At 41.6% G+C, this 24,326-nt stretch overlaps 1 protein-coding gene across 1 annotated transcript in view; it reads right to left on the bottom strand.

Moving 5' to 3' along the window:
* Positions 1 to 265: 265 nt before the first annotated feature.
* LOC120052503 (ephrin type-B receptor 1-like) overlaps positions 266 to 24,326 on the bottom strand; it is a 120,673-nt gene continuing 96,612 nt past the window's right edge. Inside the window, exons 10-16 of the mRNA XM_038999451.1 lie at positions 20,134 to 20,253; positions 18,871 to 19,118; positions 16,955 to 17,170; positions 10,017 to 10,166; positions 2,516 to 2,709; positions 2,171 to 2,326; positions 266 to 699 (exon numbers count right to left, since the gene is read on the bottom strand). Of these exons, the coding sequence (XP_038855379.1) occupies positions 591 to 699; positions 2,171 to 2,326; positions 2,516 to 2,709; positions 10,017 to 10,166; positions 16,955 to 17,170; positions 18,871 to 19,118; positions 20,134 to 20,253 (1,193 nt within the window). The 3' untranslated portion in view covers positions 266 to 590. The remainder of the gene's footprint in view (positions 700 to 2,170; positions 2,327 to 2,515; positions 2,710 to 10,016; positions 10,167 to 16,954; positions 17,171 to 18,870; positions 19,119 to 20,133; positions 20,254 to 24,326) is intronic.

Raw genomic sequence — 24,326 nt, 5'->3', positions numbered from 1 at the left:
TACATGATTCCATATGTGTTATTTTATAGTTTTGATGTCTTCACTATTATTCAACAATGTAGACAATAGTAAAAATAAAGAAAAACCCTTGAATGAGTAGGTGTGTCCAAACCTTTGACTGGTTCTGTACCCTTTTGTTTGTTTTTCCAATCTGGGTGACACTGTTTGATGTTGTCCTTTGGCCAAGTCAACCCATTGATCCTCATAAATTAGCACCGTTTTTTTTAAATATATTTTATTTTAGCATTTTATGACCATCTGTCACAGCAAGCAAACAGACACCCTTGCTCTTCTGCTTGCTCTCTTCTTCAGCAAAAAAGAAGACAACTTTATAGACTACCTTAACTGAACCATTGAAGTTGTCCTGAGGCAGAATTTTATCTTCTACCCCTTTGTATCTTCAGTAAACTCTCTTTACCTAGGTGTTGAGAGTGTGTGTTGGGAGCGTGCATGCTGTTATGTATGTGCCACATGGTCGTTCTTTAAATCAGGTTAGTGTCTCCACCCTGGTGTATTCTTTAGGGTCATCAGGAGCTTTCCTATGGGCTCCCTGGTGGGTTGTCTCTGGGTGGTGGTGGCGCACCCTGTGGTCAGGCCATGGAGCTGGGGGACTGGGCCATCTGGTCCCTCATAGACTGGACACTGCTCAGGATCTTCTTCTGATGGCCGGCCAGGGTCACTCCTATCCTCAACAGGTCTCTGACAAACAAGAGGAACAAATCAAATAAAATGTTATTTGTCACATGCGGCGAATACAACAGGTGTTGACCTTACCGTGAAATGCTTACTTACAAGCCCTTAACCAACAATGCAGTTTTAAGGAAATATAGTTAAGAAAATATTTACTAAATAAACTAAAGTAAAACAAGTAACACAATAAAATAACAATAATGATGCTATATACGGTGGGTACCGGTACCGAGTCAATGTACGGGGGTATAGGTTCGTCGAGAACAGTGTCAACAACAAGGCTGAGGGATGGAGGTGTTCACAGTACAGCACCTCATGTCTGTGAGTTTGCTCTTGGATGGAATTATTGGGCTATGGATATTGTGGATGTACAAATACATGCACAAACATTACCACACCATGCACAAAGACAATAGTATAATCATTTCTGCTTGAGGCAGAGCAGAGAGAAACATATAGAGCCTGTTTCCAGCGCAGTATACAATGTGCCAGATATACTCCCTGCTAGAGATAAGCACAAGATCTGCTCACTGTTCCCATTCATATGGTAATATAGTTTTCTATTTACAATGGTAAGCGCAGAATGGACATAATTAGTTGAGAGCTGCTGGGGATTGTTGCTGACTTGTACAGTAGCCGTCAAAGGAACATCTATTTGATCAATCTGAACAACCAAAGGAAAGGCGATCCTTTGTCCTTCTAAAAAACCTTTTTAGTTGTGCCACTCTATCAAATCAAAGTGATTAGTAAGGCGGAGAGACCTTGCCGATGTAGATCGGTCCACAGCTCAGAATGCCTGGTGGATTTGAAGTATGACAGGCCTGATCTCCTATGGACGTTTACTGAGGGATTATTCCTGTCTGAGCCAGAAGCATGATTCCCATTATTCTGACATCTGAGACAACTTTTTGAAGGTGGATGTGTGACTGCAATGGCCTGCCTTGCTGGTTGGCTGTCTCAGTGAACCTGATTGAAAATGTATTCCAGCCTGCCCCATTACGCTACATCTACAAGAGTGCAACTCTAATTATAGGGGGATAATACTTCTGAGACCTTCTGTAATCTGTGACAAATGTGTGTGTGTGTGTGTGTGTGTGTGTGTGTGTGTGTGTGTGTGTGTGTGTGTGTGTGTGTGTGTGTGTGTGTGTGTGTGTGTGTGTGTGTGTGTGTGTGTGTGTGTGTGTGTGTGTGTGTGTTCCACAACTGCTAGTGTAACATTCTTCCAGAGTAATTTTGGGAACCATCTGCCTATTCAAGGGCTGACCAAATGTTGTATTGCTACAGTGAATAGTGATAGAAGGGTTTTGCTGTTTGGTACTGTTTGCTGTTTGGTACTGTTCTCCCTCAGTAAACGTCCATAGGAGATCAGGCCTGTCATACTTCAAATCCACCAGGCATTCTGAGCTGTATCTCCTGAGACTCCTGATAAGATGGAAAATTAGGTGGGTGAGATATGATGACGTTGGGCCTCAGAACTTACTCTGAGCTGATCTGAGCCACCAGGGGTAGGGAGGTGAAGCCAGAGCCCAGGAAAGTGTCTCTGTACTGCCCCATCTTGATGGCACCTAGCCAGTCCTCCACAGAGGTGAAGGTGGTGAAGTCTGGAATGGAGCGGTCTAGCAGGGGCTGAGAAGGCCTGTTGAGAAAAAGAGGAGAGAAGAGAGGGATGAAACAGTGAAGTGATGTGAAAGAGGGGTGAAAAGGAGACAGGGTACATAAAAAGGAGAAACCTTGCAAAAGTTGATCAGTAATATACAGTAGTCTATGTGCTCGGAATGTGCACTATGAGTACTGTTACGAGTCAAGGCAGTTCTTGCAGACGTACACTGCAGTGATGGTGGCCACAGCTTTGAGGCTGATAGGGTTGCGGATCATCTTGTCCAGTGTGTTGACGATGTCAGTGAATTTGGGCCGGGCGTTTCTGTCTTTCTGCCAGCAGTCCAGCATCAGCTGGTGTAGTGCTGTGGGGCAGTCCATGGGAGGGGGCAGACGGTAGTCTTGCTCTATGGCATTGATCACCTGCATGAGGAGGAGAGGAGAAAGAGATAGCACATTACAGGAAGAAAACAGAGAGGGACATAGTAGACCCCACTGGGAGACTGAGGATCACACTAACAGCATAGACTAAATGGATGGACAAAGGTGTTGGTTTGGCAGCAAAACATGAAATAAGAAAAACGAATCCAGCATGGAAAATGGTCATATTGGTTTTGAAAAGCTTGGTTTTCGTTCCATGGATCATGGAAGAGTTCATAACCAATTGACAAAGGTTTTTGATGCGCTGTATGTTTCCAGACACCTGCAACTGAACTGCTTCCAGATTGGAGGTTTCAGAACACCGGAACAGAGCAGTGGAATCCAACTTTAATAGGATTTCATTGGCACAGTTCCAATGATACCATCATATCCAACTTAAGCTTCTCACCAGCTTGTCACTGCTTGGCCCTGTATAAGACCAAGCTTTGTGGTTGTGTAAACACTGGCTACATAGAGAGGAAAAATACACCAAAAACAATGTGTAAAGCTTTGCATAACTACACAGAAATGTGCACTCTTAGTAACCCTGGGATTTTCACTCTACCTCCAAATCTGTCAATCAAACGTTACAGTAACATCGCATTTGATTAATCTATTTTCTCTATCAATACGATCCTCAGCAGATTTTCCCTGGTCTCTGTGTAGCAGCTGAACTTTAGGCAGAACAATGGAAACCGCAGTTGATAATTGTTTTAAAAAACGGGATGTCTGAAGGGATTTTGATATATGCCCATTCCCTGATTCCCCTTTTATCAGAGAGAGGGTGGTCTCTACAGACAGCCGTCAATCACCACACCATAAAAGAACAGAAAGCTTTGCCATAGCGACCGGCAGCAGCCAGCTTCCTTGCAGGGGCTGGGGTCTGATTGCTTGTAAAAAAGAAAAAAAAGGAGAGAGTGAGAATTTAATGAACTGCAGCTATATACCCAGAGCTGGGTCTTTGTTAAGAAATCTTCCCCCGCCCCCTGACTATTCAACCTTGATTGCAGGAGAGTGGCAGGCAAGAGAGTTACTGTCTAGGGATTCACTATAGGAGATCTCGTTAGTGGCTGGGGCAGGACTATTGTAAACCGGGAGCCGTGCTGTCAACAATAATCTTCTTTACCTACAATTGTCCAGTATCTCTAGGTGGGTAACTTCAAGAACTTACAGAGCGCTGTGCTGATGGACACAGCAGTGCCGCTACACAGGGTCTGAATGACAACTGCACAGAACTAGAGAGCTTGGCAGACAGGCAGATCCACAACAATTCTGCAGTGTAATATTTGCTATGGAGATTTGAGGAGACCAGTCCCAGCTAGCACATAATGTTCTGAGAACCATATGTTTCTTAGAAATTGGTGAGAGCGTGGTTATCCTATGGTTATTTTGCATACAACCTTCCCACAACTTGTTGAGAATGGTACAGGATAGTTGCTTGGCTTTGGAACATTCTCAGCACACTAACAAACTTGACAAAAAAACATTACTTTCTTGGTATTTCATTCATTACATTTTCACTTTTGCATGAAATGCGTTCCCAGAGTAAACTGCCTGCTACTCTGTCCCAGATGCTAATATATGCATATTATTAGTAATATTGGATAAAAAACACTCTGGAGTTTCTAAAACTGTTTGAATGATGTCTGTGAGTATAACAGAACTCATATGGCAGGCAAAAACCTGAGAAAAATCCAACCAGGAAGTGGGAAATCTGAGGTTTGTAGTTTTTCAAAGCTTGGCCTACCGAATACAGTGTCTATGGGGTTAAGTTGCACTTCCTAAGGCTTCCACTAGATGTCAACCGTCTTTAGAAACTTGTTTCAGGCTTCTGCTATAAAGGAGGGGCTCATGAGACCTGTTTGAGTCAGTGGTCTGGCAGAGTGTCTCAGGCTCGTGACGCGCGCTCCCGACAGAGTTACCTCTCGTTCCAGTGCTTTTCTAAAGACAATGGAATTTTCAAGTTGGAACATTATTGATGATTTATGTTAAAAACATCCTAAAGATTGATTCCATACATCGTTTGATATGTTTCTACGACCTGTAACGGAACTTTTCGAGTTTTTGTCTGGACCTAGTGCTCACGAAGATGGATTACTGGGCTGAACACGCTAACAACTAGTGGCTATTTGGACATAAATGATGGACTTTATGGAACTTTATGGAACAAATCAGTCATTTATTGTCGAACTGGGATTCCTGGGAGTGCATTCTGATGAAGATCATCAAAGGTAAGTGAATATTTATCATGTTATTTATAACTTCTGTTGACTCCAACATGGCGGAAATTTCTTTGGCTGGATTGGGCTCTGAGCGCCGTACTCAGATTATGCTTTTTCCGTAAAGTTTTTTTGAAATCTGACAGCGGTTGCATTAAGGAGAAGTCTATCTTTAATTCTGTGAATAACACTTGTATCTTTTATCGATGTTTATTATGAGTATTTCTGGGATTTCTGTGGCTATCTGCAAGATCACCGGATGTTTTGGAATCAAAACATTACTGCACGTAACGCGCCAATGTAAACTGAGATTTTTTTATATAAATATGCACATTATCGAACAAAACATACATGTATTGTGTAACATGATGTCCTATGAGTGTCATCTGATGAAGATCATCAAAGATTAGTGATTCATTTTATCTATATTTCTGCTTTTTGTGACTCCTATCTTTGGCTGGAATGGCTGTGTGGTTTTTGACGATGGGTAGATTAACAAGATGATTATCTTTCATTTGCTGTATTGGACTTGTTAATGTGTGAAAGTTACATATTTCCAAAAAATATTTTTGAATTTCCCGCGCTGCCTTTTCAGCGGAATGTTGTCGAGGGGTTCCGCTAGCGGCACGCCTGCGCTAGAAAGGTTAATAGAATGCTTCCTAAAAGTTCAAACATAGTTACATTTCATTTGCATTTTGGTAATGTACTAGGAATGTTCTCCAACTGGTTTGAGATGGGAATGTTCTCAAATAGTTCAGAGAACATTAAGAAACATGTTCTTCTGTGGAAATGTCAATACTTCAGCATAACGTTTCCTACAGGTTTCCTCATGGTTCAATTTAAAGACATGTTCTCAAATTGTTTCAAGAACGTTAATAAAACTTTCAATAAAAACCACAAAAAAACTTCAGTAACGTTCAGAGAATGTCCTAATAATGTTAATTCGGTTCTCAGCATCAACAAAAATCTCTTAATCCTATATCTTGTTAAGTGTGTTCTTAATGAGTGCTTGTTTCCTTTGAAATGGGGTCTGGTTAACTAGACTAAATAAACAGCTTCGTATGCGTAAAAAAACATAGCATGGTAGGTCCATCCTGGTGGCGTATTGAATTTATTCCATGGATATACAAACGGAGATTCAGTGAAAATAAAAATCTCATTGATTTATCAAGACCAGTCCCCAGAGCTGTCACGCCCTGACCGTAGGGAGCTTTTTATGTCTCTATTTTGGTTTGGTCAGGGTGTGATTTGGTTGGGCATTCTATGTTCATTTTCTATATTTTGTATTTCTTTGTGTTTGGCCGGGTGTGGTTCTCAATCAGAGGCAGCTGTCTATCGTTGTCTCTGATTGAGAACCATACTTAGGTAGCTTTTTCCCACATGGTTTTTGTGGGTAGTTATTTTCTGTTTAGTATTTTGCACCTGACAGGACTGTTTCGGTTATTCGCTTTGTTATTTTGTTCTTAGTATTCAGTTTCAATAAAAAGCATGAACACTTACCACGCTGCGCTTTGGTCCGATTCCTGTTCTTCATCCGAAGACCGTTACAAGAGCAGCGCGAAACGGTGCGAAAATAGTTGTAGCCTATTGCCTCAAATCCTATTGCTTCTAACTTCAATATGCTCTTTAAATAAATAAGACCTACCCCACTTTTAACAGCACATTACTCAACACTAGTGAGACTCATGTCGCCTACAGGAGATCTACAGTATATAATATTCAACAATGTTAATAATTACATATAGAGGATTGGAGCATATTTCTGTAATTCAGTGATATTTATTCCCATCGTAAATCGTTATGAATCCATAAATAAACAAACATCGGCATTTTGAAAGAGTATTTTATCATTATGTTATTAACGAAAGCACGAAGATGCCATTATTAGTTACATTGTTTTAGTTTGAACGTGCAGACTGGCACTAAGAACAGAACAGCGGAAACGTTTCCCTAGTCAGTGCCATTATTAGGGTGATGCCCCTTAAAGTGTTGCCTTCCCCCTCCTCCCTTACCAATGGACTAGGTTGGTCTTCTATGCGCGGCTCTACAGCCCATCCCGTGCCCCCTGCCCTCGTGCCCTGAACCTCGCACGCTTTCAGTGGATACAGCTGGAGAACTGCAAGGCAATCCCATTGTGCGCCACTCGGGAGCCATGAACAATATGACCAATATATATTGTCCTGCTAATAACAGTGTTAATAATAAATATGTGAGAATATCCAACTGGCTTTTATATAATTCTAAATTAATAATAATAATAATCGCTTTGTTTAAAAAATATATATATTTTGGAGATGATTTTGTTTTCAAATAATGTAAAATGAACGAGAAAAAGACCATTCTTGAACGTGAGGTGAGACATTGTTACTAATTTGTAAATAAACCAGCTTGTTATTTAGAATTAATTATTTTTTGTTTTTAGAGGGAGAGAAACCAAAAACCTACAATGACCTCATGGGTCTCCCAGTTGAGGGCAGCACAGGTATTGAATCTGTAGCAACACAGCTTGCACTGCTATGCAGTGTCTAAGACTGTTGCGCCACTCAGGCGCTGTATAACTGGTTTGTTAAGTAAATCCCGCAACATAATCGCAAAACTTTTGGTGGAGCAACCACTGTAGAATAAAATATTAAATGTTCGAGTCTCACTGATGCCATGTTACAATAAAAAATAAATGTGTTTGCATGATTAATGCCTAAGGAAATACATTTACTGGACAAAAATATAAACACAACATGTAAAGTGTTGGTCCTGTGTTACATGAGCTGAAATAAAAAATCCCAGAAATGTTCCATACGCACAAAAAACGCATTTCTCTCAAATATTGAGCACAATTTTTCTATATATCACTCTTAGTGAGCATTTCTCATTTGCCAAGATAATCAGGTGTGGAATATCAAGAAGTTGATTAAACAGGATGATCATTAAACAGGTGCACCTTGTGCTGGGGACAATAAAAGGCCACTTTAAAATGTGCAGTTTTTTCACACAATGCCACAAATGTATCAAGTTTTGAGGGAATGGGCAAATGGCATGCTGCAGGAATGTCCACCAGAGCAGTTGCCAGAGAATTTGATGTTCATTTCTCTACCATAACCTGCCTCCAACATTGTTCTAGAGAATTTGGCAGTATATCCAACCTAATTCTCCTAACCTGCTATGTTAATTCTCCTAACCTGCTGTTTAAATTGTCCTAATCCTGCTACAAAAAGGACATTTTGAGAAAAGCTGTATCCCTTCTAGACAAAACCTAGTGTTGGTGAGGAGTTCATTAGAATAATAGTCCATTTTTACATTTACATGTGCATTCCACATTTTGTTACATTACAGCCTTAATCTAAAATGGATTAAATCATTTTTTCCCTCATCAATCTACACGCAACACCCCATAATGATAAAACAGGTTTCTGGAAATGTTTGCAAATTTATAAAATAGAAAAAACTGAAATATTACATATACATAAGTATTCAGACCCTTTACTCAGTACTTTGGCAGTGATTACAGTCTCAAGTCTTCTTGGGCAGGACGCTACAAGCTTGGCACACATGTATTTGGGAAGTATCTCCCATTCTTCTCTTCAAATCTTCTGAAGCTCTGTCAGGTTGGATGGGGAATGTAGCTCCACAGCTATTTTCAGGTCTCTCCGGAGATTTTAGATTGGGTTCAAGTTCGGGCTCTGGCTGGGCCACTCAGAGACTTGTCCCGAAACCACTCCTGTGTTGTCTTGGCTGTGTACTTAGGGTCGTTGTCCTGTTGGAAGGTGAACCTTTGCTCCAGTCTGAAGTCCTGAGAACTCTGGAGCAGATTTTCATCAAGGAACTCTCTGTACTCTCTGCTCCAATCATCTTTCCCTTGATCCTGACTAGTCTCCCAGTCCCTGAAAAACATCCCCACAGCATGATGCTGCCACCACCATGCTTCACCCTAGGGATGGTGCCAGGTTTCCTCCAGACATGACACTTGGAATTCAGACCAGAGTTCAATCTTGGTTTCATCAGACCAGAGAATCTTGTTTCTCATGGTCTGAGAGTCCTTTAAGTGCCTTTTGGCAAACTCCAAGCGGGCTGTCATGTGCCTTTTACTGAGGAGTGGCGTCCATCTGGCCACTCTACCATAAAAGCCTGATTGGTGGAGTGCTGCAGAGATGGATGTCCTTCTGGAAGGTTCTCCCATCTCCACAAAGAGCTCTGGAGCTCTGTCAGAGTGACCGTTGGGTTCTTGGTCACCTCCATGACCAAGGTCCTTCTCCCTCGATTGCTCCGTTTGGCCAGGTGGCCAGCTCTAGGAAGAGTCTTGGTGATTCCAAACTTCTTCCATTTAAGAACGATGGAGGCCACTGTGTTCTTTGGGATGCTGCAGAGATTTTTTGGTACTCTTCCCCAAATCTGTGCCTAGACACAATCCTATCTAAGAGCTCTACGGACAATTCCTTCGACCTCATGGCTTGGTTTTTGCTCTGACATGGACTGTCAACTGTGGGACCTTATATAGACAGGTGTGTGTCTTTCCAAATCATGTCCAATCGATTGAAGTTGTAGAAACATCTCAAGGATGATCAATGGAAACAAGGTGCACCTGAGCTCAATTTCAAGTCTCATAGCAAAGGGTCTGAATACTTATGCAAAAATGTCTATGGGGTATTATGTGTAGATTGATGAGGATTATTTTTTTTAAATCCATTTTAGAAAAAGGCTGTAAGGTAAAAACATTTGGAAAAGGGGAAGGGGTCTGAATACTTTGCGAATGCACTGTACATGTATATTTAGTTCATTAAGCAGACGCTCTTATCACACCATAGTGCCATAACACTTCTGATAACAATGCAGGGAGAAAGGGGGTCACAAAATGGTGAACCACTATAAAAAATGGTATAGAAAAGTATTTTGTATTTTGAAAAGTATCTTGTTACAAAATACATTGGAGTTTTATTCAGCCCAGTGTCATACAAATGACAAAGTACTCAGAGGTAATTAAAATACATATTCCAAATACACAGAAATACTGCCCATCTCTGATCATAGTATTCTCCATTTTTAATAGGGTCACATATCTGTTGTTACTGAAAGGACAGGAAGTTGTATAATACTCACGTCCTGGTTGCTCATGTCCCAGTACGGCCGCTCGCCAAATGACATCACCTCCCACATGACGATACCGTAGCTCCACACATCACTGGCTGAGGTGAACTTCCTGTAGGCAATAGCCTCAGGGGCTGTCCACCTCACCGGGATCTTCCCTCCCTGAGAGAGAAGAGAAGAGAAGTGAGAGATTGTTTTAGATTTACATTTTGTGTCTCTTTACACTGGCTGGTTTGACATGATATTTGACAGCTTGCTGCTTTTTAAAGCCAAGGCCAAGTTGTCATAGCCAAAGACAAATTAGATTCATATCTGTGAGCTTCCTCTTGCAAATACACTTCATGATCAAGAACAGAGCTTTGCTGAAATCACCCCACCAATCACAGAGTATTTAAGCAAAACCTACAATTTCCATATTAAAAACATATGCAGCTGACTTAAAACAAAACCCTTTATATATCATTTTAAATATTCTATTGGAAAACATATGTTTAAAATTACATGCTGACTGCAGGGATATGTTGATGTATTTAGAAATAAAGATGAGTGGTACATCTGTAATGACTGAGTGTACCAACAACACTGGCTTACCATGCAGTTATTTTGATAAACATTGATGAACGATGTTCACTTCATAAACCCCATCATGCATACAGCACACCCTGGAGGGATTTCTCTATACAATTCCTGGAGGAGTGTACAGCACCAATTGGACTGAATGTGTACACTTTTGGATAAGCCTGATTTCAAAGGAACTGAGGGCTTACACAGCCCTCCCGATCTAGCTACATGATCTACGGGGATACTTTTGATGAGTGTGCGCTGTCAGTGAAGTGCTGGATCCCAGCTATTGGAGACATCTGGAACTGGTTGGATTAAAGACCTCTGTAAACTCTGTCTGGAGTTCTGGCCAGAAAATCATGAAGCACAAGGTCTGTTCTAATTGTTCTGGGCAGAGTGTCTTGGGTTGAAAAGCCTGTGATGTGAATGCAGGACTGAGAGAAAATCCCCACTGAGTGATGAGCAGGGAAACCTCCATAAGTAATATTCACATGCCAACAACAGCTAAGTGGATCTGATGCTAACAAGTCAGTTGTTGACTCAAGAATAACAGAATACTCAGGATCCATTTTACAAGGAAGATTTTTGATGTGGAATGTATTCAATGTGGCAACAGCCAACATGAGAGTAATCATTGTTCAGAAGCATGCCTTGAATCAGACTCTCAGTTCTTAGTTCTTGTTCATTTCATTTACAGCAGCTTTGAGCCACTTTCCAATGCATGTTCTTTGGCCCCCCGGAGGCGAGCTCAGATGTCTCTTCCACAACAGAAGAAAGGAATGCTACAGCATAAAAAAATACTACAAATCCCAGCATTTCCTGCTGAATTTGTAATGGTTGGCTAGATTGAGGCTGCATTGCAGATCCCCAATAATTAACTATGTGGGAGGTTTGGAATAAAGCGAATTGTTCAAATGCAGAGGCAAACAAAAGGCTTGGCGCACACTGTATGTACATAACGAATAGTCGACATTCTCTCTCTCAATAAAAACTATGAGAAGAGAATTCCCTCAGAGAAACAATGAAACTATGAAAACTTAAAAGTGGGTGACAGTATTTAAATGAATGACAATAATTATTGATGATGTATTTGAGTCTTCTTTTTGATGGGTATGCTACCTACATACAACAATACAGAAACAACCTATCCTGTATCTCTGTATCTTTAGCCCAAAAACAGGCAAACCTCTCTACCTCTCCTCTGTCTCCCCCCCACCCCCCCCATTTACACACATATAACATAAGCTCATATATCTGCCACAGAAAATCATAAAATAGTAATGTGAAGCCTAACCAAATGACTTAGTTTTTCCAATCTTCAAGGATAAATTAGACTATTAATATGGCAGAGGTGTGATGAAAAATGCATTTCATGCCAGCCGGCAATTTGGTTTATGATCCCATTGGGTGAAGAGAATGGCACTTATTCTGTAAAAAAAAATCTAGGGGTATCGCATTTCCCATCACACGTTCTTGTTTTATAGCACAGTTAAACCCAAATCAATATGGCCTTATCATTGGGCCATTTCTGCAAAGCAGGCGTTTCCCCTCTGTCTCCAGTGACTTTCATCCCATTTTAAAGCTTAGTGGTTTCACACTGTCCAAACCATGAGTACATTTATCTATATGGCAGGAAGAAATACAGTATCAATGGGCATTTAGAGAACAGTACAAATGATATTGATATTCTCTGGAAGAATAGTTTGTGGAGAGATACGAGTAGCTATAGTACAAACATTACGTGTACCTCCCTAACATAAAGTACTCCCATGCTTCCTGCTTAACTCATGCTCTATGACTTATTTAGGGTTAAGTGCCTTGCTCAAGGGCACAACGACAGAGTTTTCACTTAGTCGGCTCAGGGATTCAAACCAGTAATCTTTTGGTTACTGGCCAACCACTAGGCTACCTGCCGTCTCATGTCAGACGTCGAAGTCAGATACTGTACCAGGAACAAGGAGCTTAGCTTTGATAGAGTTAATTTAACTTATCATCTTTGGACTCCTGAATGGGCTGAACATAAACTAATAGATATCTCCTTGATAGCTTGTTATGAACAGCTTTGTGCCTCTACATTCTTCTGTCTCAACTTTCTCGCTCCCCATGATGAGTGTGACATTTACGAAGGCCTAAAAGTCAATGAAGATACTCACACTCCAAAACTGCCCTTCAAGAGTGAATCTTCCCAAAGCCAGCCATCATATTAGGTTTGTTATAATATGTGTATGATATGCGATACAACCATTAATCAATTAGATTGTATCTGTAGTGAGATTCATCAGCAAAATCAAACATACTTTTCATTGAGTAACCTTACTCCCAAAGGCTTGCAGTCAGAAATTAAAAGACTGTGGTTGGAATAAATTGTTTGCCTCTGCAATGGCTGTTTTTTAAAACAGGTTAAGAAATCTTTAAGAGTTTATTGACACACCCGTGCGTCAATCTAAGTAACATAATAAAAAAATTCCCGGGCCTACCGAGTGGCGCAGCGATCTAAGGTACTGCATCGCAGTGCTAGAGGCGTCACCACAGACCTGGGTTCGATCCCAGGCTGTATCAAAACCGGCTGTGATCTGGAATCCCATAGAGCAGAGCATAATTGGCCCAGCGTCGTGCGGGTTAGGGGAGGCTTTGGCCGGGGGGGGGGCTTTACTTGGCTCATCGCACTCTAGCGACACCTTGTGGCAGGCCAGGCACCTGCAGACTGACCCTGTTGTCAGTTGAACGGTGTTTCCTCCGACACATTCATGCGGCTGGCTTCGGGTTAAGCAGGCGGGTGTTAAGAAGCGTGGTTTGGCGGGTCATGTTTCAGAGGACGCATGACTCGACCTTCACCTCACTAGTGCGTTGGGGAGTTGCAGTGATGAGACAAGATCAAAACTGGGCAGAAAATAATAATAAAATCCCCATCAATATCCGTCAGTTTAAGCTGCATCTCAATACAGGGCAGTCTGAGGTGCACAGGGCAGTCTGAGGTGCACAGGGCAGTCTGAGGTGCACAGGGCAGTCTGAGGTGCACAGGGCAGTCTGAGGTGCACAGGGCAGAGCTCGTTAGGTGAAAAGGGCAACCCCAGCCCAGAGAGCCCTGTTTCCCATTTCAAACAGCAGCGGAGCAGCTCAGCTCTTGTAATGGAAACAGCTCGCCTGTTGGCCATGTGCATTTCTCATGCTGAGCTGGGATATGATGAGATACTGAAGCACTGGAGCTCCCGCTGACATTTATGTTATTTTAACAGGGAGTCCCATTGAGATCAATGTGATCAAGGGCTCTTTCACAAGGGAGCCCTGCACACAAGTTACATAATACAATAGAATGCAAATATACAAAATTACAAACACACCAAGAAAAACAATCACATTCCTCAGCAAAGAGGTCCTTAATCAACATTTTGAACGGCCTGAGAGGCACCAATACATTCAGATGTAGTGCATTGTTTCCCAACTCAAGTCATCCAGTCCCTCCATCAGCACACATTTTTATTGTAGCCTTTGACAAGCACACCTGATTAAACTTGCCAACTAATCATCAAGCCCTCAGTGAGTTGAATCAGGTGTTTTTGTCTGGGCTACAACATAAATGTGTGCTGTTGGACCGGAGTCCATCCCTGAGATTGGGTATGGTAACTCGTACGTCTAAAGGTTATTAATTATTATGTTTAAGTTATTTTTTATTCATTTCTAGACTTTCCTTCCTTTACTTTCCTTCCTTTACTTTCCTTCCTTTACTTTCCTTCCCTTACTTTCCTTCCTTTACTTTCCTTCCTTTACTTTCCTTCCTTTACTTTCCTTCCTTTACTTTCCTTCCTTTACTTTCCTTCCTTTACATATGACAATTTCATCCTAACAAATAATCAAAATACAAATGTTGCATACTGTACATGGGAGGGCTGCAACGAAATTTGAAGAACAATAAATAAACAGGTAATTAATATTATGAAATGGTAAAGGTGGAGTCATGAATAAATTGGCAGCAATTTCTCATGTACACAATTTGTATAAAAAGACATACAGTATTATTCATTGGTATTTCGATTTTGTATCAATAATTGAGTATCAATACCCATGGTTAATTACATAATATAAATAAGACTTTCCCCCGTTTTCATTCACTCCAAGACAGTAACTTCAAACCTAGCTCATTTTCTTCCTTCATATTCCTTTAGCTTTACATTTGTTATATTTTTTTCAAATTTGACAGTAACGAATTATGTTAGGTACAGTTAGGTACAGTTTTCCAAACGAAACAGAGCTCATAGGAGAGAAAGCAGATTCAACTGGACAGGGATGGTTGTACTTCATCTCACTATCTCCCTCCATTTCTTGTCATTGGGAAAGCATTAGACAGATGATGGAGATTCTATGGTGTATGGGTCAATCAGACAACCATGTCATCAGCATCTTAATGTGGAGTGGCCCTCATCTCACGCAAGTCAGCCTGCAACAAATAGAGTTGAGCAGAGACAGTGGAGCAGGGGATGGGGAAGACCAGGAGTGACTGAGAGAGTTTTAATTAGCAGGCGGCAAACAGAGCACAGACATCACCCTCCAGCCTCCCCTCAGCCTCCCTCAGTCATCCACCCAGAACCACAGGGTCAGCCCTCTGGGCCAACCATGACAGGATCAACACACACTCCCTCTCTGCCATAATCACCCACACAGTCCCATACCCATTAACTATACACACACCGACAGACACTAACATTTTCTAGGCGAGGAAATTCAAAACAGGGAATCTATAATATAGAGTACAACTCAATAGTGTCTCATGAAACATAAATTAAATTCAACTACTCTCTGATTAGATCTACAATACATATTTATAGGCAAGACAGTGTAGCCTAGCAGAGATCTTAGATGACACTAGCAGGGTTGTCTATCACAACGCTCCTGCAAGCAGCAATCAATAATTTGCTATCATCTATAAATGTGTGAGAGAGGGTGTCTTTGCATCGGCAGGCATGGGTTGTTATTTCATTCATAATGCCAGTGTCGGAGTTCTACATTGTGAGATAATTCTATCAACTTTGTTAAAGGGAAAGAGAAAAATGTACTGTGTGCTTTCAGAAGGTTGAGGTGTTCTGATTAGAGCTGTTGTGGAGGCAGGGAGAATTTCATTATAAAGTTCTGCCTCTGCACACAGACAGACAGATACAAATAAATAGGACTATGTTTCTCTCTCTTGAATTTAAAGAGATTCTCCGGTACTTTTTGTATACTTTTTAGCCAGTAGTTCTGAAAGTAGCGCTCACGAGCCAAAAGTGGACACCGGAAATGGTGTACTACATCACATACTGTATATGCAGATATATGCACCACATCATTGCTCTGCCGTGTGTGCATCTTGCAAGCTGTCACTCAAATGGCAATGTGCTGAAGCTCATTGGTTAGAACTCAAATTGCTAGGGGCCTGGCCCTAGTGGGGGAAAATGGCATAGCACAACTTCCAGAAAAAACGTTGCTTTCAAACTAGGGATTTAGTGGCTAATTGAGGTGAATTCTGCTCATATATTATTAATGTGTGAACTACACTGACACATCCAGCCCAAAGCTGGAGGTTTAAAAAATACTTAGAAGTTGCAAAAGTTCCAGAGCATGTCTTTAAGTTCTAAATATTGTGCGAAAAATCATCACAATTCATCAAAGTACATTTTGCTGAATAATCATAGATGCACTGTATATATTTTGATACACTACATGACAAAGTATGTGGACACCTCCTCATTGAACATCTCATTCCAAAACCATGAGCATTAATATGGAGTTGGTCCCCCCCTTTGCTGCTATAACAACCTCCACACTTCTGGGAAGGCTTTCCACTAGATGTTGGAACATTGCTGTGGGGACTTGCTTCCATTCAGCCACAAGAGCATTAGTGAGGTTGGGCTATTAGGCTTGGCTCGCAGTTGGAGTTCCAATTAACTTCAAAGTTGTTCGATGGGGTTGAGGTCAGGGCTCTGTGCAGGCAAATCAAGTTCTTCCAAACTGATCTCGACAATCCATTACTGTATGGACCTCGCTTTGTGCATGGGGGAATTGTCATGCTGAAACAGGAAAGGGCCTTCCCCAAACTGTTACCACAAAGTTGGAAGCACAGGATTGTCTAGAATGTCATTGTATGCTACAGCGTTAAGATTTCCCTTCACTGGATCTAAGGGGCCTAGCCCGAACCATGAAAAACAGCTCCAGACTATTATTCCTCCACCACCGAACTTTACAGTTGGCAGTATGATCACCACAGACACAAAGACATAACCATGGCCATGTCAACTATTGAATCACCCAACTCTCTCTTGACAAAGAGATGTCTCACTTTGTACTGGACCATAAGAAAAAAAAAATGTTTTGCAAACAAACGGGGAGGAGAAAGGCCAGCCAGAGAGGGTACTCACCAGGGAGCTGGTATAGATGGGGTCTGACGTGTCGTCCTGTAGGTAACGGGACAGGCCAAAGTCAGACACCTTACACACCAGGTTGCTGTTGACCAGGATGTTGCGGGCGGCCAGGTCTCTGTGGACGTAGTTCATCTCTGCCAGGTACTTCATGCCCGCCCCGATGCCACGCATCATCCCCACCAGCTGGATCACCGTGAACTGCCCGTCATTTTGCTGCAGGGCAGGGGTTAAAGAGGATGTTATGTCACATTGGAGTTAATGACATAATAAAGTGCCAGATACTTGGGATAATGATACTGTCACGCCCTGACCTTAGTTCCTTGTTTATGTCTCTATTTTGGTTTGGTCAGGGCATGAGTTGGGGTGGGCATTCTATGTTTTGTTCTATGTGTTTGGCCTGGTATGGTTCCCAATCAGAGGCAGCTGTCAATCGTTGTCTCTGATTGAGAACCATACTTAGGTAACCTGTTCCCACCTGTGTTTGTGGGTAGTTGTTTTCTGTTTTGTGTTTTTCACCTTTCAGGACTGTTTCGGTTATTCCCTTTGTTATTTTTGTATTTAGTGTTCAGTGTCAATAAACAAACATGAACACGTACCACGCTGCGCTTTGGTCCTCACCTTCTTCCAGCAACAGCCGTTACAGATACTCCCATTATCTCTCCAAAATGTCCTCATTGTATTGGAAATGCAAAGGTACACATTTTAGGTTAAAATAATCCTCGCACATTTGTTTCTGGAAAAAATTATTGGTGGGGCAGTTTGTGCAAATATTTAGAGTTATTGAGTATTGAGGAAGAGCACCATATATGCCCTTTAACAAATGTTACCAAATTGTAATTCATTGATGTAATAAGTGTTCCACTTGACTTGGGGCCCATGTAAGGAGTGTGTGTGTGTCTGTTAAGCCCCACATTGGATCCATGTCTTTGATCACTCTCTGTCTCTGCTCCTTATCCTCAGCGTGGCTGTTTATTAGTTGCCCCCACCAAGGTGGATAACCCCCTCCCGTGAGGCACGGCAGGTCTGACCCTACGCTGTGGCTTCAGTGGGCACCTCCAACACGCCAAGCAGGGCACTCATTCAACTGTTGTCTTCCTGCGCCAGCAACAGGGGCATGCCAGTGGAAAAACAACCCAGAAATCGATGTCCACGGGAGTTAAGTGCGGTGGCTCGGAAGAGGGCCTGGTGAGGGAGAGGACATCAAAGGGGTGTTCAAAGCCCCGTTTCAAATGAGTCCAGGATCAAAGGGAGGAGGAAGCAGGTTGGAGGAATTAGAAAACTGGGCCACATATTGATTGTGTTCCATGTTTTCTGTTTCCAAGGAGGAAGAAGAAACAGTAAACTGTGCCAGGCTGGCACTTTGAATCAGGGCACTGTGTTAGCTATGCTGCATCAAAGGACTCTGGGTGGAACAATTTAATTTATGCTAATCTCATGAATTATATTACGAAATATTGAAGGTTATTGATAAATATAATACATTTTTGCTCATTCATGCCAAGGTTGTTTATCAGATCTCAATTCCCTGCTATACATTTATCCTCCAGGGAGTTTTAAATCTCAATTTTCATAATCCTTTTAATAATTCATCTCAATAATCATACTTCACTGTTAGTGAGAAACTGTCAAATTACCAATAAAAGCTTTAGCTGATTAATCAATATGATTGATATATGAAACCAAACAGTGGCCCTATAGCTCAACCCAGTGTATAGTCCGATGCAACAGAGCTGAAAGCTGTAGCCGGGGCTGGTGTGCTGACCAGAGGAGGTAAAAAAGGAGGATGCGTTCCAAATGGGCCCCTATTCCCTATAAAGTGCACTATATGCTTTTGACCATGCCCAATAGTAGTGCACTATAAAGGGAATAGGGTGACATTTAGGACACAACCAGAATAACAAAGCAGCGCTCACCCTCAGGAAGGAGTCCAGGGCCCCATTCTCCATAAACTCTGTGATAATCATGACTGGCCGACTCTTGGTGACCACGCCCTCCAGTCTGATGATGTTGGGGTGGTCAAACTGGCCCATGATGCTGGCCTCAGACAAGAAGTCTCTTCTCTGCTTCTCCACGTAGCCCGCCTTCAGGGTCTTAATGGCCACGTACAGCTCCCTCTTCCCAGACGGCTTCAGGCGACCCTTATACACCTCTCCAAACTCGCCTGGAGGAAAAGACATGATAAATTACATTATTACAAAGCAAACTATTAGTATGCAAGCTGATATCATGTATTTCACATCTTATTCTTAAGCAATAAGGCCAGAGGAGATGTGGTATATGCCCAATATACCACGGCTAAGGGCTGTTCTTATGTACGACGCAACGCGGAGTGTTTTGTTTTGTCGTACTGATGGCATATACCATGGCTGTCAGCCAATCAGCATTCAGTGCTTATACCACGGGTATGACAAAACAGTTATTTTTACTGCTCTAACATTGGTAACAGTTTATAATAGCAATAAGACAGCTCAGGGTTTGTGATATACCAAGGCTAAGGGCTGTGTCCAGGCACTCCGCGTTGTGTCATGCATAAAGGAACAACCCGTAGCAGTGGAATATTGGCCATATACCACACCCCCTTGGGCCTTATAGCTTAAATATAGCACATGTACAATCAAAAGTCCTCATAAAGATAAACACTGTATATGTGACAAACACCGAGATGAAGAGAGTGTTACACTCTGGCTCCCTGTGGTACCCAATAACATAGAGCCCAGTTTCAGGGTCATAAGACAAGTTCCAACATGTCAGACACCAGTCAGTGCTAGGATCGTTCTTTTGCTGAATGCATGAATATATCAAGTCAAGTAAAAAAAAAAATCCTGGCAGATAAAATCAGCATGAAATATAGAATAATGGAAAGGAGTCTAGTTACATATTATCAGTTTTCACTGAGATAGTGGCTAACATTGCCCTCTGTAAAGAGAGCAAGTCTGTTAAGTGGAAATGGTTCTTTCTCTCTAAAAGCAAAACAAATCAGATGGAAAGAGTGGTTTTCAGAAACAGAATATCTGAGGTAAGACCAAATGTCTCAGACAATTCCTTCATCCAACACCCAGATACAGGTAGAGGGGAAGTGGAAAAGAGAATGATAGATTCACAGCTTTCACTGCAGCAGAGGCAGAGAGATTCTCCCCCATGTTACTGAATGTTAGGTTTCCTCTCTTCCCATTCACCTGCACCAATGACCTCCTCAATCTTCACACAGGATACGTCTATCTCTTTGGCAAATTCTCGGACGGCTTCGTTGGGGTCCTCGTAGGTGAAGGGATCGATGTAGATCTTCATCGCTGGCGAGCCAGAGAAGTGGGTGGGGCATGCCATGGGGGAGGGACAGCTGGACATGTCCGGTCTCAGAGAGAGTTCTGGAACAGAGACAGAGAAGGAGTAGAGGTTAGGATGAGCACGGGGAAACAAACAAATGTATCATCAGTAGTGTTGCAAAGGGAGGGTATATTACTAGAGACTAAGTTTGCCAGTAAACTACCAGAATGTTGGTCACTTTAGAGGATTGTATGGCCCTATTGGGTAATTAAGATTATCACAGGTGTCTGTAATTATCTCTGGCCCTCTATGTGACCTTATCACATGTAAAATATATAAAATAATCAAATAAGATTATTTTTAAATAAAAAATTGAATGACAAAGCTGTTAAACCTTATTCTAAATTAGGGCTGTCAAACGATTAAAAATAATTAATTTAGTTAATGGCATTAGCTAATCTCGATTAATCGCAATTTTAGATTTTGCTCAAATTTGGACCTAAATAGAAAAAAAAATCCATTAGAAAAGCAGTGCACAGAGTTATGGGTTTATTATGTTAAGATTTTAAGGGAAAGAAACACAAAATCTGTATCAGAATGTTTTTAACAGCATTTTCACCATAAACACAAAAGTCACTGTAACATAAAGCTAAATCACATCAAAATCAAATCCTATTTGTCACATGCTTCCTAAACAACAGGTGTAGACTATCAGAGAAATGTTTACTTACTGGCCCTTCCCAGCAATGCAGAGAGAAAAAAAATAATAATTACAGAAAAATAATAAGACGAGGAATAAATACACAATGAGTAATAATAACTTGCCTATATACACAGGGTACCAGTACTGAGTCGATGTGCAGGGCTATGACGTACTGTAATTGAGGTAGATATGTACATATTGGTAGGGGTAAAGTGACTAGGCAACAGGATAGATCATAAACAGTAGCAGCAGCGTATGTGATGAGTCAAAAGAGTGCAAAAGGGTCAATGCAGATAGTCTGGGTAGCTACTTGAAAAACTATATTGAACAAAAATATAACCACAACATGTAAAGTTTGGTCCCATTATTCACGAGCTGAAATAAAAGATCCCAGAAATGTTCCATATGCGCAAAAAACGTATTTCTGTCAAGTTTTGTGCACTGTTTTGTTAATATCCCTGTTAATGTGCATTTCTCCTTTGCCAAGATAACCCATCATCACTCTAAAATGTGCAGTTTTATCACACAACACGTTTGTCACACAATCATTTGAGAACAGCCACCCGGACATCTGATGAAACTACGGGTTTGCACAACCGGAGAATTTGTCTACAAACTGTCAGAAACCGTTTCAAGGAAGCTCATCTGCATGCTTGTCATCCTCATCAGGGTCTTGACCTGACTGCAGTTCGGCGTAGTAACCGACTTCAGTGGACAAATGCTTACCTTCAATGGCCACTGACATGCTGAAGTGTGCTCTTCATGGATGAATCCTGGTTTCAACTGTACCGGGCAGATGGCAGACAGCGTAATGTGGGCGAGCAGTTTGCTGATGTCAAGGTTGTGAAGAGTGCACCCCATGGTGGCAGTGATGTTAAGGTATCGGCAGGCATAAGCTACAGACAACGAACAGAATTCCATTTTATCTATGGCAATTTGAATGCACAGAGATACCGTGATGAGATCCTGAGGCCCATTGTTGTGCCATTCATCCGCCGCCATCCCTTCTTGTTTTAGCATGACAATGCATAGCCCCATGTCACAAGGATCTGTACACAATTCCTGGAAGTTGAAAATATCTCAGTTCTTCTAATGTCTGCATATTCACCAGACATCACCCATTTAGCATGTTTGGGATGCTCTTGATTGACAGTGTGTTCCAGGTCCCAGGTCTCACCAGTAAAGCTCCTCCTTATCTCAGCTCACTGGTCACCATAACAACACCCACCCGTAGCACGCGCTCCAGCAGGTATATCTCACTGGTCATTCCCAAAGCCAACACCTCCTTTGGCCGCCTTTCCTTCTAGTTCTCTGCTGCCAATGACTGGAACGAATTGCAAAAATCGCTGAAGTTGGAGACATATCTCCCTCACTAACTTTAAGCATCAGCTATCTGAGCAGCTTACCGATCGCTGCAGCTGTACACAGCCCATCTGTAAATAGCCCATCCAACTACCTACCTCATCCCCGTATTGTTTTTATTTACTTTTTTGCTCTTTTGCACACCAGTATTTCTACTTGTACATCATCATCTGCACATCTATCACTCCAGTGTTAATTTGCTAAATTGTAATTACTTCGCTACTATGGCCTATTTATTGCCTTACCTCCTTACTCCATTTGCACACACTGTATATAGATTTTCCATTGTGTTATTGACTGTACCTTTGTTTATCCCACGTGTAACTCTGTGTTGTTGTTTGTGTCACACTGCTTTGCTTTATCTTGGCCAGGTCGCAGTTGTAAATGAGAACTTGTTCTCAACTGGCCTACCTGGTTAAATAAAGGTGAAATACAATTTAAAAAATAAAAAATATATGGTGTTCACACCAGATACTGACTGGTTTTCTGATCCACGTCCCTACCATTTTTTAAAGGTATCTTTGACCATCAGATTCATATCTGTATTCCCAGTCATGTGAAATCCATAGATTGGGGCCTAATTTATTTATTTCAAATTGACTGATTTCCTTATATGTGACCCGATTCAGGAAACTAGGCGTATGTCACAAGTCAAAACTTCACAGGATAGCCGTTTGAACGCAAAAAAAAAATTGGGGCAAAAATGCCTTCCCGAACATGTGAACTCTCATGTGCCTTAATAACAAACTTGTTAAATTATGAACCTTGTTGGTTAAGCCACAGAAAAAGTCTGCAACCTTCCCACTAGCCTTGATTGGCTGAGATAATGAGTGGGCTGGGCATGCCGAGAGAAGAATTCGAATTGTTCTGCCATATAGAGGGCTTCTGTCTATTTGAGCTCGTTAGTCTGTGTTGGTAATCCTGTCGAACGCAGCTTTTCTTTTTATGTATTGTGTATTGGAGCTGCATAAGTGTTGCTCTCCACTTTCTGGATGATTAAGTTAGCTATATGTCTTAAGCTAAAGTGCACTGTTAGCTTGCTAGCTAACGTTAGCTGGCTGGCTCCCTAGCTGACGTTATTATTCATTTCCCAGAGCCGTTTGCTATTCTAGTTAGAGCCTAATGTTAGCTAGCTAACATTGAACCAGGCTGTTTATCTCCCAGCACTGTGGCTTTGTTGGCACTGTTCATTGTTGTTTAACTAGCTAACGTTAGCTGGCTGGCTCATTAGCTAACATTATGTGATGTGTGTACAACATCCGTTGAATATGGCCGGTGTCAGTAAGTGTCTGCAAAAAAGCATAATGAAATTGTTGCCAGCAGAGCTGGTTAGGCTGTTTTCATGTAAACAAACAAATCATCGGCCAGAGTGTCAAGTGTGCGCTCCGAGAGCGAAACAAGATGGGTGGGGCTAAAGCTTAAGAGGGTGTGAACGATGCTGAATGGGTGTAGACAAAGAAGAACTCTTGACTAGATACCAAATCAGTCAAAAGTCATTTTCTCAAAAGTGACTTTACAAGTTGATCAACTTTCAAAGCAGAATTACTTTCCCATTGTTCCTCAAATCTCTACTTTTATCCAATATCAAAAAGACAATTTCAAATGTAGCTACATAAGACCAAATCCAGGTGGTGAGTCACATATGAACTGCAACTCTTATCTTTGAAATGATTGCATGTTGCATTTTTGTTCAGTGTATTTATCAATCTTACGGCTTGGAGTTAGAAGCTGTTCAGGGTCCTGGTGCTCTCAATTTAAATTTTTAAATTTTTACCTTTATTTAACTAGGCAAGTCAGTTAAAACCTCTTATGGCTGCAAGGTAAAGTATTGAGTAGCCAGTTAAATCGTGCCCATTTCAAACGGCCTCCTACTCAATTCTTGCTCGTACAATATGCATATTATCATTACTATTGGATAGAAAACACTCTCTAGTTTCTTAAACAGTTTGAATTATTTCTCTAAGTGAACCAGAACTCTTTCTGCAGCCCATTTCCTATCCGGAAGTGAGATTTCCAAATGCGAGGTCTTTTTTCAAGAGC

This window comes from Salvelinus namaycush, chromosome 8 (genome assembly GCF_016432855.1).
Source record: "Salvelinus namaycush isolate Seneca chromosome 8, SaNama_1.0, whole genome shotgun sequence".
Taxonomy (NCBI): domain Eukaryota; kingdom Metazoa; phylum Chordata; class Actinopteri; order Salmoniformes; family Salmonidae; genus Salvelinus; species Salvelinus namaycush.
Note: the sequence above shows the minus strand (reverse complement) of the source record. Positions and strands in the feature narration are given on the sequence as shown.